At 42.3% G+C, this 12,016-nt stretch overlaps 1 protein-coding gene across 1 annotated transcript in view; it reads right to left on the bottom strand.

Annotated features, from left to right (window-relative positions):
- RYR3 (ryanodine receptor 3) overlaps window positions 1-12,016 on the bottom strand; it is a 557,273-nt gene that overhangs the window by 342,142 nt on the left and 203,115 nt on the right. Inside the window, exons 11-12 of the mRNA XM_059723007.1 lie at window positions 8,987-9,160; window positions 1,920-2,041 (exon numbers count right to left, since the gene is read on the bottom strand). Of these exons, the coding sequence (XP_059578990.1) occupies window positions 1,920-2,041; window positions 8,987-9,160 (296 nt within the window). The remainder of the gene's footprint in view (window positions 1-1,919; window positions 2,042-8,986; window positions 9,161-12,016) is intronic.

A 12,016-nucleotide genomic window follows, 5' to 3' on the forward strand; every position in this document is an offset into this window, starting at 1 on the left:
TATATGCCCTGCTGATTATTAAAAATGTTATCCCATTGGTGTGGTAATGCAAGAATTGTCATAATCAATTTACTTAAAAGATAAAAACAGGACAGCATATTGGATTCTCTTGCCCAAACATATGCCCCAATATAGAAAATGTTTCCAATTACCACTCATTTTTAAATTGTGTAGCCACTGCTATTTTCAAAAGGGTAAAAATCAACATTGTCTGTAGGAAGCACTCTCTGTATACATCTTTATTTCAGTACACAAACTCCAAAACTATAATCAAAACAGCCAGTGCAGAACTATTTCCATTTAAAGTCTCAGTCTTTATTGGGCTAATCTAGCCTGGCAAGTAGCAGAAAAGATTCTGAACCATATTGTAAATTTTAGTAAACCAACTGGCTACACAGACTGATTAGATTTTTTTTGGCAGTATATAGTCCTTCTCAATCTGATCCAAGAGAGTTTAAAATTGAAACTGAATAGTCCTTTGCATTAATACAGTAAATGTGAGCCAATTTTTTTCCTATTCATAAAAAATATTCTAGTTTGTAGACATGGTTGTTTAAATACAGACTTGAATGGTTATTTCAAGGATATCTAACTAGGGACAAGGTGTAACAAATGTGACATCTTCTCTGGCTAAATTTGACAGTTGTTCATTCCAAGAATCGCTTATCTACTGAGCAGGCACTTCTCTTTTTCTAGCATTCAGACAAAACCAGAATCTAAGTAAGAACAAGCTGATCAATGCTGAGTTCAAGGTGTGTGTGAGATGAGAGCACAAAAGAGATAGTATAATTATATCAGAGAGAACTCTATTAAGCTTCGGATATGCCTAGGCTTTGTCAGTTACCTATACCGGCTTGGATGTATACCTATACATCCCTTTCTTGATGGAATGAGATAGAGAGTAGAGACTTCTGAAGACCATTCTGAAGCTTTCAATGGCACAGAATGCAGCCAAACATTCACTGAGAGTGACTGGCCACTGGGAACACTTATCACTTATTCTTCACACTCTGTAACAGGGTTCAGTTGGCTTTAGGGTAGAATTTAAGGAATTGATTTGAATTCTTCAAAGCTACAAGCATCTTGAGTTCTGAATTTTACTTAAGGGAACCATTCCCTTGCTGCATATAACTGTGATGAGCTAAGATAAAGCACTGCTAAGAGCCCCTAAATATAAACAGCTGAGGGCTAGAAGGAAGGCATTCTTGGTGGAGAAAGCTGTAGTGACAGAAGTTATGATGTAGAGATATTCCCTTACTTAGAAGACTCAGAAGTTTGGAACTCAGAGGTGGTCCCTCAGTTATGTGGTTAATTAGTTTGCAAGACCAAGGGACTGCAGAGCTTGTTCCACAAGGAAGTTAATTGTTGTTAGTTTTTCACATTTATTGTAGGCCTGTGTTTATTGAACCTGGTGATCACTACAAAATGTCACCTTTGGAACTCATTTGTCTCTACAGTGTGGAACTGATTAATTTCTAGAATTGTAGTAAAGCTTTCCCATTCTCCTAGGGCTTTGATATTGGGGCAGTTGGTAGGGGGAAATGCCTGGTGCAGCAGGAAAGAACCTATTTAGAGCAGATGCTAATCAGAAAAATCTTATTTTTTTAAGATAACCAAAAGTAATGTAAGGTTTTTTTTTCAAAAAGTTTCTGAGACAAACATGCCAAGAAAAGATGGGACCAAGTGAATGAAGGGATCTGGAGTTGAATCCAAATGTAAGCTTTCTGCAGGCTATGAGCATCTGGATTCATTGTTCAGGTTTGGCCCATTGTAGAGGCAGTCCTGAATGGTGAAGTTTGGACCTGAACCTAATTACAAATCTAGAAATCTAGAAATAAAATCTAGAAATAAATGCATTAAATCAGTTCAGTATATTTGAACACAATAGCATAGACTATGGATAAGATGGTTTCATCTACCTTATAAATTGGTTGAATAAACTTGTAGTATTGCGAATGATTCGAGCAGCCTGGGATTCTTCATGTTGACACCTTTGTAATGTTAGACCATCATCCATGTGGCCTTCTTGGTGTAATATAACCTATTGAAAGTGAAAATAAAGAAAAGAGAAAAACTGTAAAGTTGAAAATATTAAGTCTATAAATTAGACTAAACTGTATATGACAAAAACCATAATTTTAATACTTTTCAGCTTGTTTCAATGTTGTATACCTCAGTTCCCTAATTCAGAGGTTTCTATATTACCTATTTAAGAGCCGAAATCCACTTTATTTGAGCATATTTAGTACCACGATTTTTGCATTCACATGAATGAATTATAAAAATTATTCAGATTTTCTTGCCAGACCTTTTAGACATGGTGATGAGATGTAAGTAAACTTTTGAGCTTCTTTAAGCTTTTTAAAGAGAGTAGTGTAAACCTATTTCTAAATGAAAACAAAAATGACATCCTTTATAGGCTCAACCTCATTGGAACAGGAGGACAGAATTCACTATTTTAAGAATATTAAACTACAGCAGGGATGGGCAAAATATGGGGTGCAGGATAGATCTGGCCCACCAGGTGATTCATCTGGCCCACAGGTACCCACCAATTAATTGTACTCTGCCCAGATCACACACTTTGCTCCCACCCTCCTCTGCAAGAGGGCCCTGGTGCTAGCCCGTTCAGTATGCATAGCTTCTTGGCTGGGCTGCTGCTGCCACTGCTGCAGCTGCCAGGGGACCTGCTTGGCTTCCCCAGCCTCCAGCAGCTCCTTCTTGTGTCCTTGCTGCAGTGCTCACTCCAGACACCAGGTAGGGAAGCTGCAGCTGGGCAGGAATGTGGAGCATAGGGCTAGGGCTGGCGGAAGCATGGAGGCTGGGGCCTGTGCCCAGCGGGGCGGCAGGAGTGCAGAACTCAGGTGGCCAAGGTGTGGGAGTTTGCGGGGTCTGTGGGGTGTGAAGGAGGGTGGGTGGTCTTGGGACGTTCCCCCCCACCCCCACATTGGCACACAGGTCCCACTCCTGGCAGCAGCAGCAGACAACAGGACCTCAGGATGTTTGTGGCCTGTGCAGGCGCAGCCAGCTCCAGCCAGTTCCAGCAGGTGCATGTGGTGGCAAGGAGTGGAGTCAGGCTGGCCTGCCTCTATCATGTAGGGCTCATGTGCAGCTCCCAGAATTCACATGCCATGGGGCGAAGCACCGCATGATGCAGCTAGATGCCTTCCCTGACCCCTGCTGCCATGTGCAGCTCACAGGACTCTGCTGGAAGTGGCAGGTAGCCCTGCGAGCTGCATCTGGCAGCGGGGAGCCAGGAAGGCCACTGGCTCCATCACACGGGGCTTGTAAGTCCTGGGAGCTACATGTAAGGCCCACACAATAGAGACGGGCCAGCCTAGCTCTGCTCCTTGCTGCCACATGCAGCTCCCAGAACTGTTTGGTGCCATGCACCCCCCCCCACGGCTGTTCCTGCACGGATCATGTGCACCCTGAGGGTCCACCACTTACTGCTGCTGCTGCCAGCAGTTACAGGGGCTGCACACCGTGGGGTTGGCTTGTGGGGGGGGGGGTCCCATGCCCCCCCAGCCTCCGTCACACCCACACCTCTCCCATAACCCTCCCATATATACATATACCCACAGTATCCCCCACACTCCCTCACAGCCACACCCCTTTACAAACCCTACACATACAACCTCTCCCACAAACACACCTCACACCCCAGCATATACACACTCACCCCCCCCAACCAAACCCCACACACTCCTCTACACATACCTATCACACACAATGTACAAGAGTAAGACTTTATTTTGAGCTACTTTGGAATCACTTCTATGTAGATTATGCAAACACACATAAAACAGGACAAAAATATTTTTGAAATAAAATTAAAATACATTATAGTAGATGTTTGACTTGTAGTATATGATTTCTTTTTCTTCTGATTCCAGGATCTAAAAGGAATATTTTCAGGGGCAAGGGAAGGGACTTCTAATGGCAAAGGTTGGTGGTAGGGGATGAGACTTCTGTTACCAAGATGGCAATCAGGGGGCAGGGCACCTGTCAAGGGATGGGGTTACTGTTGCGGCCCTCAACAGCTTACCAAAACTCATTAAGCAGGCTTCCAGCCAAAATAAATTGCCCACCCCTGAACTACAGGATTCCTGTGTTTTTAGGAGCTTCAAGATGCAATTTTGATGTTTCAGTGAGTTTTACCTCTTAAGTATGCCTTCCCAGTGTAACAGCACAGATTCAATTGGAACTATATTTTTCACCATTTCCTATGTTATTTACTGTGCTAGAATCATAGAAAGTTAGGGTTGGAAAGGATCTCAGGAGGTCTCTAGTCCAACCCCCTGCTCAAAGCAGAACCATCTTCAACTAGATCATCCCAGCCACAGCTTTGTCTAGCCAGGTCTTAGAATCATCCAAGGATGGAGATTCCACCACCTCTCTGGGTAACCTTCTTCCAGTGTTTTACTACCCTTCTAGAGAGAAAATTCTTCCCAATATCTAACCAAACTTCCCTTGTGGCAACTTGAGACCATTGCTCCTTGTTCTGTCATCTGCCACAACTGAGAACAATCTAGCTCCATCCTCTTTTGACTCCCCCTTCAGATAGTTGAAGGTTGCTATTGAATCCTGCCTCAGTCTTCTCTAGACTAAATAAGCCAAGTCCCCTCAGGCTCTCCTCAGAAGTCATCTGCCCCAGCCCCCTAACCATTTTTATTGCCCTCTGATGGATTCTCTCCAATTTGTCCACATCTTTCTGTATTGGGGTACCCAAAACTGGACCCAGTACTCCAGATGTGGCCTCACTAGTGTTGAATAGAAGGCCATAAGCACTTCTTTTGACTTACTGGCAACACACCTACCAATGCAGCCCAGTATGCCATTAGCCTTCTTAGCAACAAAGGCACACTGCTGGCTCATATTCAGGATATTATCCACTGTAACCTCCAGGTCCTTTTCTGCAGAGCTGTTGCCCAGCCAGTCAGCCCCCAGCCTGTACTGGTGCATGGGACTGTTCTGTCTTAAGTACAGGACTTTGTACTTGTCCTTATTGAACCTCATGAGATTTCTTTTGGCCCTATCCTCCAATTTGTCCAGGTAGCTCTGAATCCTAGCCCTACCCTCCAGCGTATCTACTACTCCCCTGCCACAGGCAGCCCAACCACACCATCCAACTCCAGCAGGGTGTAGTTTTAGGTCATTCCCCAGGACCAGGAACCTCCTCCATCCCCATAAGTTCCTACCCTGAAGCTCCAAGTTGATCTGGGAGCAGCAGATCTCTGGCTGGGTGATGTTGTTCCTTTGGCCCCCTGCAGCAACTGACAGCTCTGCTCTTGAGGCCTAAGCTTATACTCAGGCTCCCAGTCTCTCCACCAATCGGGTGGCCTCCCGCCTAACAGTTGACCATCTGATTGGGCCTGCTCCCACCTGCAGGCTGCTTGCTGCCTGCTCAGACCCCTTAAAGTGGCAGACACAACCTGTGCTCTGCCACATTCAGTCACCTGTACCTCAAACCATAATTTCACTGAATACTTGCCAGTATTTTCTGGATAATATTGCATTCAGGTACTGCATACTTTGCAAAAAGAGTGATACAATGTTATTTTAGTTTCTTTGGCACAAGCCCCAGATTTCTGGTCCCTCAAGAACAGCCTTTCTTGTTCTTATTCAAATGATATGTTCCAATGGTACAATCTACCATTATAAGGTCTAAAAATATTTTTGGAAAGATGCAGATTAAATACTTTGAATCCAAAGTCATTTCTCTGAATAAAATGTACTTTGAAAATATAAATCCTCATGGGTCTCAGGCTAAAGAAAATTCTTAATAACACATTGTTATCTTAGATTAAAAAGTCAAGAGTCAGATCTTGCAAAAGTGCTGGAAATTAAAAAAGAAAATCTCAGCACAGAGACTGCACTTTATTTTACCAGATCTAATATTGATATATGATTCTGTATTTTAAGGGGTAGCAGGATATTCTTGATTCTTATTTCTTTACTACATACTTGAGATACTTTATAGTACATGGAATCATAAAAGATAAAAAACAAAACAGAAAAACAAACAAAAAAACCCTCTTAATGTAGTCTTCAGCTAGAAGAATAATTTTACCTTCAAGAAAATTGCTCTGACACCATTATACATACTTTCTTACAAACCTTTATAAACTTCCTTAGAACTGCTTCATGAAGTGATGTAACATGGCAACAGAATTCCTGATTTATATTTGCTCACAAATAAATAAACCAACAAACCCTACAAAAACTAATTCAGTTTTGATTTGAACCTAATAAACTTCATGGAGTTACAGGAGGGTTCTAACATACTCATGGTGATTTAAACAACACAGGTTGGCCAGAATTGTTATAGTTTCTTCCCTTGCTTAAAGACGGAGTGAAGAGAGGGAGAGGAGAGTGATGTATTTGGTAGCCGTGTTGGTCTTGGATAAAAAGAAATGCAAAAACTCTAGCACTCTTGGTTCAGAGATGGTACTTTTTATTAGACCAACTAAAAAATCACAAAGAAATTATCTTTTTCTGCAAGCTTTCCAGCACAGATGCCCTTCCTCAGGCTCAGGGAAAATTAAACATGGTCAAAAGTCCTCATAGATAGAAAAAGAAAGAGAGGATAGAGACAACTTTGGAACTTCAAGTTACAGAAGTTGCCTCTGTATAGATTCAGGGGGTTAAATTTTTTTCACAAATGTGGGTTTAATAAGATCAGTGATTTTCTGACTGTCTTACAGTGACCACACATCTATCAGGTCAAACTAAACATATTTAGATGTAATCTAAAATGGTCTCTTTCAGACCCTGAAATGCTTCTGCAGTTGTATTTAGCACCTAGGAAAGTCAGACCACTTTGTGTAAAGATCAGTAGGGTCCAGCTGCTGCTTCAAAGAATAAATACATGAAATGAAGGCAGAGTTACAGTGACACCACAGTGGGCAGATACAGAGTCCTGCAGTCTGAAATGTCCTGGACAAGCAAAGTATAATTCCTCTTATTATATGACATTGCTCATAAAGAATAAGTAAAAGTTGGAGTCAGAAAAAAATATACAAACTGAAATATGTAACTTAATAGAAATGTAAAAGAGGTCTTCAAGGTTCAGGAGTAAGTCATAGATTGCTGTGGCAAATTGAATGATTATAAAATTTGGGAAATAGTTATTGTTGGAATCACCAAGATGTATTTTGAGTGGTTAATGAGGCTGTTACTTCTTTTTAGACGCTGATTATCTGGGGGTCAATGAAGGGAACAGTGGTACAGGTGTATGGCAAGGACTGTAACTTCACCACTGTGGCTTCTACTCTCAAATGTTCTGCACACCTGAGATCTACCATGACCTCAGCAGGCCCTCACTGCCTTGAATTTGAAAGATACCCTAAGACAGAACCACAAAAAAATGTTATATGGCATCTCAGAGGTCAGAGAAGCAGACCCTACGATGACAGGCTGAGAGCCCTGGGGCTCTTTAGCCTGGAAAAGCGCAGGCTCAGGGGTGATCTGATGGCCACCTACAAGTTTATCAGGGGTGACCACCAGTATCTGGGGGAACGTTTGTTCACCAGAGCGCCCCAAGGGATGACGACTAGGTTGAATGGTCATAAACTACTACAAGACCGTTTCAGGCTGGACATAAGGAAGAATTTCTTTACTGTCCGAGCCCCCAAGGTGTGGAATAGCCTGCCACCAGAGGTGGTTCAAGCGCCCACATTGAACACCTTCAAGAGCAAACTGGATGCTCATCTTGCTGGGATCCTATGAACCCGGCTGACTTCCTGCCCTTTGGGCAGGGGGCTGGACTCGATGATCTTCCATGGTCCCTTCCAGCCCTAATGTCTATGAAATCTATGAAATCTCCACCTTCGCTGGCTTTGCCTAAATTATACACAGCATGGCTTGTGAGTTGTAGGCTTGCGGTATCACCCTATTGCATTATTTCCCTTCTTTCTTTCTTTCATATCTTTATCTTTTTCAACAACTTAAGACAATCCAACCTAGCATTTTCTATTTGTGCCCCCAAAATAACAGTTAATAACATATAAATGGAAACTTCTTAAAACTAACAGGAAAAAGGATAAGGTATGCTGCTAAAATAAAAGTCTGCCACAGTTCTTTCAGTTCATAAGAGTTATATGTTCTACTGCTTACTGCTGTAATAAATATAATAAATAAATATGACAAGCACATACTGCTTCTTGTAAAGCGTATAGGAAAATATATGATGAGTTTGTAATTATTTATTGGATATAAATATAAACTAAACCACTTTTTCTTTCTTTGTAAAATTTACTTAGGTAAATACTAATAGAACTATGGGATGTACTTCCTTAAGATAAAATATCTATTAAGGTCACTAGATTTGTTTAGAAAAGCTGCTTTCAAATTTTTAGCCCTGTACATTTGTGCATGTTCTTTTCTAATCAAGTTGCCTTAATCCTGCATGTTGACTACATCTTATTTTGGCGCACTCAAACTGACACCGAGGTAGTTGCTGAGCCTCCTGGGAGGTGATAAGCGCATGCAACTCAACTGAATGAGGGCCAAAGATGCTCAAAACCTTCTTACATGTCTGAGATCTTAAACAGGTAAAGGTGTTTCTTTCTGTACCCAGTATGAATTACTTAAATCTTCGGTTGTGGTTCCTACAATCAGAAAACTTGTCCAAAAAAACACTGTTTTTACGGCAACAAAACACCAATCCTCCCCCCTCCTCCCCCCCAATTTTCTTAATGTCCAGTTGCACACTTTCTTTAAAGAAGAAAATATTGGGTGCTTTTTTAAACCAGTGTGTGCAGCTAGCTAAAATTATATAAAATTAATTCTCACAGATACTTACTTTTAGAACCAAGCAATTCTAAGCAGGTGAGTTTTTTTAAAATTGACTTAAGCATGTCAATTAAATCTATGCTTTGCAAAACAACCCCAGATTGATAAAATGGTAGCCAGATGACATACAGGAACATTTACATGATTATTTTCTGATTTTAGCTTATAAAAGTAATTTTTTAATGTTTACCTTTCTTTTCAAGGGTCCTAAACGTGCTGTTTTAGCATCCTGTGCTTTATAAGTCAGCCACAAGGCACTAGCTACATGCTGGACAAAGCAAATGGAATCACCATACTTTATTTCAGGGACTCCCATACCATCTATATCACGTTTATGAGAAGAATCTTGTTTTTCCTTCAGTTCCTGAAAAAAAAAGCATTAGCATAATACATGCATTAGCACAGTACAAAAGTTAAATAATTTTTAATTTAGAATAAAGTCAAAGTAGCAATGATATTAGAAGATGAAGCTAAATGTACATTTTCCAAAACTTTATAATTCACCATGATAAAATCCAGTCAGATTCTACTTTCAGACAACATGTTTTCTTTAAAGTAATAATTATTTAATAAATATAATAAATAACAGAATAAAAAAGAACAAATTAATTTTGTATACTGCATAATATAGTATTGGACTGTATATTGTTAGATATTATATTTTACTCAAAATCTATATAACAGGTCTTCAAACACATCAATGGTTATATGGAGGATGGTGATAGACTATTTTCTGCCACTGCATGGGACAGGGTAAGGGGCAATGGTTTCAGATTGCAGGAAGGGAAATTTAGGCTGAATATTAGGAAGATTTTCTCACTAAAAGAGTGGTTAAGCATTGGAACAGACTACATAACAAGGTTTTGAATCTCCATCTTTCAAAGTTTTAAAGAGCAGGTTAGACAAAGACTTGTCTAGAATGGTTTAGACAGGGATAATCCTGCCTTGAGCAGGATCGCTAGATGACCTCCTGAAGTCCCCTCCATCCCTACTTTTCCAAGATCCTATGATAATCAGCTAGTTTTGTCAAAGATGTCCATCATTAAAATGTTCTTTTGCAGACCACAAATAGTCCAGGAGCTGCACTGTGAGGATCTCTGCTTTAGAGTTTGCACCTGGCAATGAAAGGCAATTATTCACATCTCTTTTACAACTTGTGGTGGAGTACCTTTGGGGGTGCTTGTCACTTGAGGGCTCTCACAGGCTCTGAGGGGAGCCTGCTTTGGAGGAGCAGAAGAAACCTCCCCCAGGTACCATTTTAAGGGGGGAGCTGTGTGGCAGGGCACTGTTGATGCCTGCCACTTTAAGACCTAGGCCAAGCAGCCAGCAGGTACCTGATTGTGGCAGCCATTTTAGATTCAGGGCTGCCTACATAAACAGGGCAGTCCACTGCTGGCAGGGGAGGCAGCAACATTGCCAGGCTGCAAGGCTCCATGTATCGTCCTGGAGGTAAAGGAGGAGCTGTAGGGGATGGCCAGGAGGCTCCTGCTCCTGGGCATGACCTAAAACTGCACCCTGCCAAGAGTGGGTGGCCTGGTGGGACTCTCAGTGGCACAGGAGACCCCAGGAAATACCAGGCCAGTGATCACCCCAGAAAGGTAAGTAGGGGTGCCTTAACCCTAGCCCTTACCTTCGGGTGGGTTTGTGTAACAGTGGGGGCCAGGCACGGCTGCGGCCACATGAGCCCTGTGGGGTGCAAGACCTTGAGGAAAGGTAGTTGGGGCCAGGCACAGCTACAGCCCCCCAAGCCCATCAGGGAGGGAAGCCCCATGGCCCCAAGTGAGGAGGGCGTTGAGGAGCCCCAGTGAGGAGGCAGAGATGAGGAACCCCAGTGAAGGGGGAGGAAAACCAGAGGGCTGAGAGCCTGATATGTTTATATAGAGAGAGCACAAAGACATGATGCTCGGGGCGGGGATGGAGTGAGCGTCCTCATGAGACCCTGGAACACCAGTCGTGGTGTGAGTGAGCGGGATCACCTGCTAGTAGGGCCAGAAGGCAGACCCCAGGAGCAAGAGTGGGACTAGAGTGGCAGAGGCCTGATGTAGAATACCCTCTACTGGTCAATGCTGGGGCCAGGACCAGAACGGTCAAAAGGGCTGGGGCCCACTGCGAGAGATGCCCAGAGTCGAGGGCCTAGGGTTCCAACTGGCCTTGGAGGCAAGGCCAGGGCCTGTATGGCTGAAGGTCCGGGGGAGGGGGCGGAGGGAGGCACACCTGAGAGGGGAAATAGTTTCAGAGAGCAGGGTAGCCTGAATGAAGGTGAGGTATGCTACCAGAATGGAGGGATCTTAGAGGTGTTCGAATTGGAGGATTCTGGGGCTCAGTGTGGGGCTGGTGAAATAAACATCTGGATGTCATCTGCGAGGCTTGGGCTACAGTGTAGGGGAGGATTGGAGCTGCAGATAGCACCCCCTGGCATCGGGGCAAGAATGGGCAGCCTCCCGCCTTATTGAACGTCTTAATTCATTAAGAACAAGGCGTGGCAGATGAGTCAGGTGGGTGGCTTGCCTAAAGGCAAGTGGGGAACCTAGCACTGTGGCTAGGTGGGAAGCCCCACTTCGCCACACAACTGTTTAAAGATTTTGGGGAAAACTTCCTTGGAAAGCCAACACACATCACTAAAACATATTATGCACATTTCAAAACTGAAATGTTTCCTTCCCAACCACTCTTGGAGGAAATTTTTGTTTTTAAGTTTCAGGTTACAAAACAGAAGCAAGGATAGAACATATAGCAAAATCTGTTATAGGAGAATACAGGGGCTCCTGCCATTAGATAATACAATATGGAAACTGTGTAGCTACAATGTATTATTCTGGTATTTTTTCAAATATTTCAATGGTTTTAAAAATAGGCATAGGGTCTGTGTGTTTAAACAGATAAAATATACTAGATGCCAGTATATAATTTGCTTAACAATATTACATATATAATAATTTTCTTTTATTTGTATTTAATACATTTTTAACATTTGCTTTAGAAGAAAATTGACAGATTTTCTCTACATATAGACAACAAATATATTTCAGTATGTGGCTGAATCACTGTCATGTAGAATCTCAACATAGAAGGAAGAGATTCCAGAAGTTAAACAGAACAAAAATACAATGGAATCAAGTAGAGTCACTGCATTGACTTGATCTATATGTGGTATACACTGAAGAAAAGGAAGCATCAAGAGATGCATAATGTGAATTAGAAAAATTGCTGTTAGACCTAC

This window comes from Alligator mississippiensis, chromosome 2 (genome assembly GCF_030867095.1).
Source record: "Alligator mississippiensis isolate rAllMis1 chromosome 2, rAllMis1, whole genome shotgun sequence".
Lineage (NCBI taxonomy): Eukaryota > Metazoa > Chordata > Crocodylia > Alligatoridae > Alligator > Alligator mississippiensis.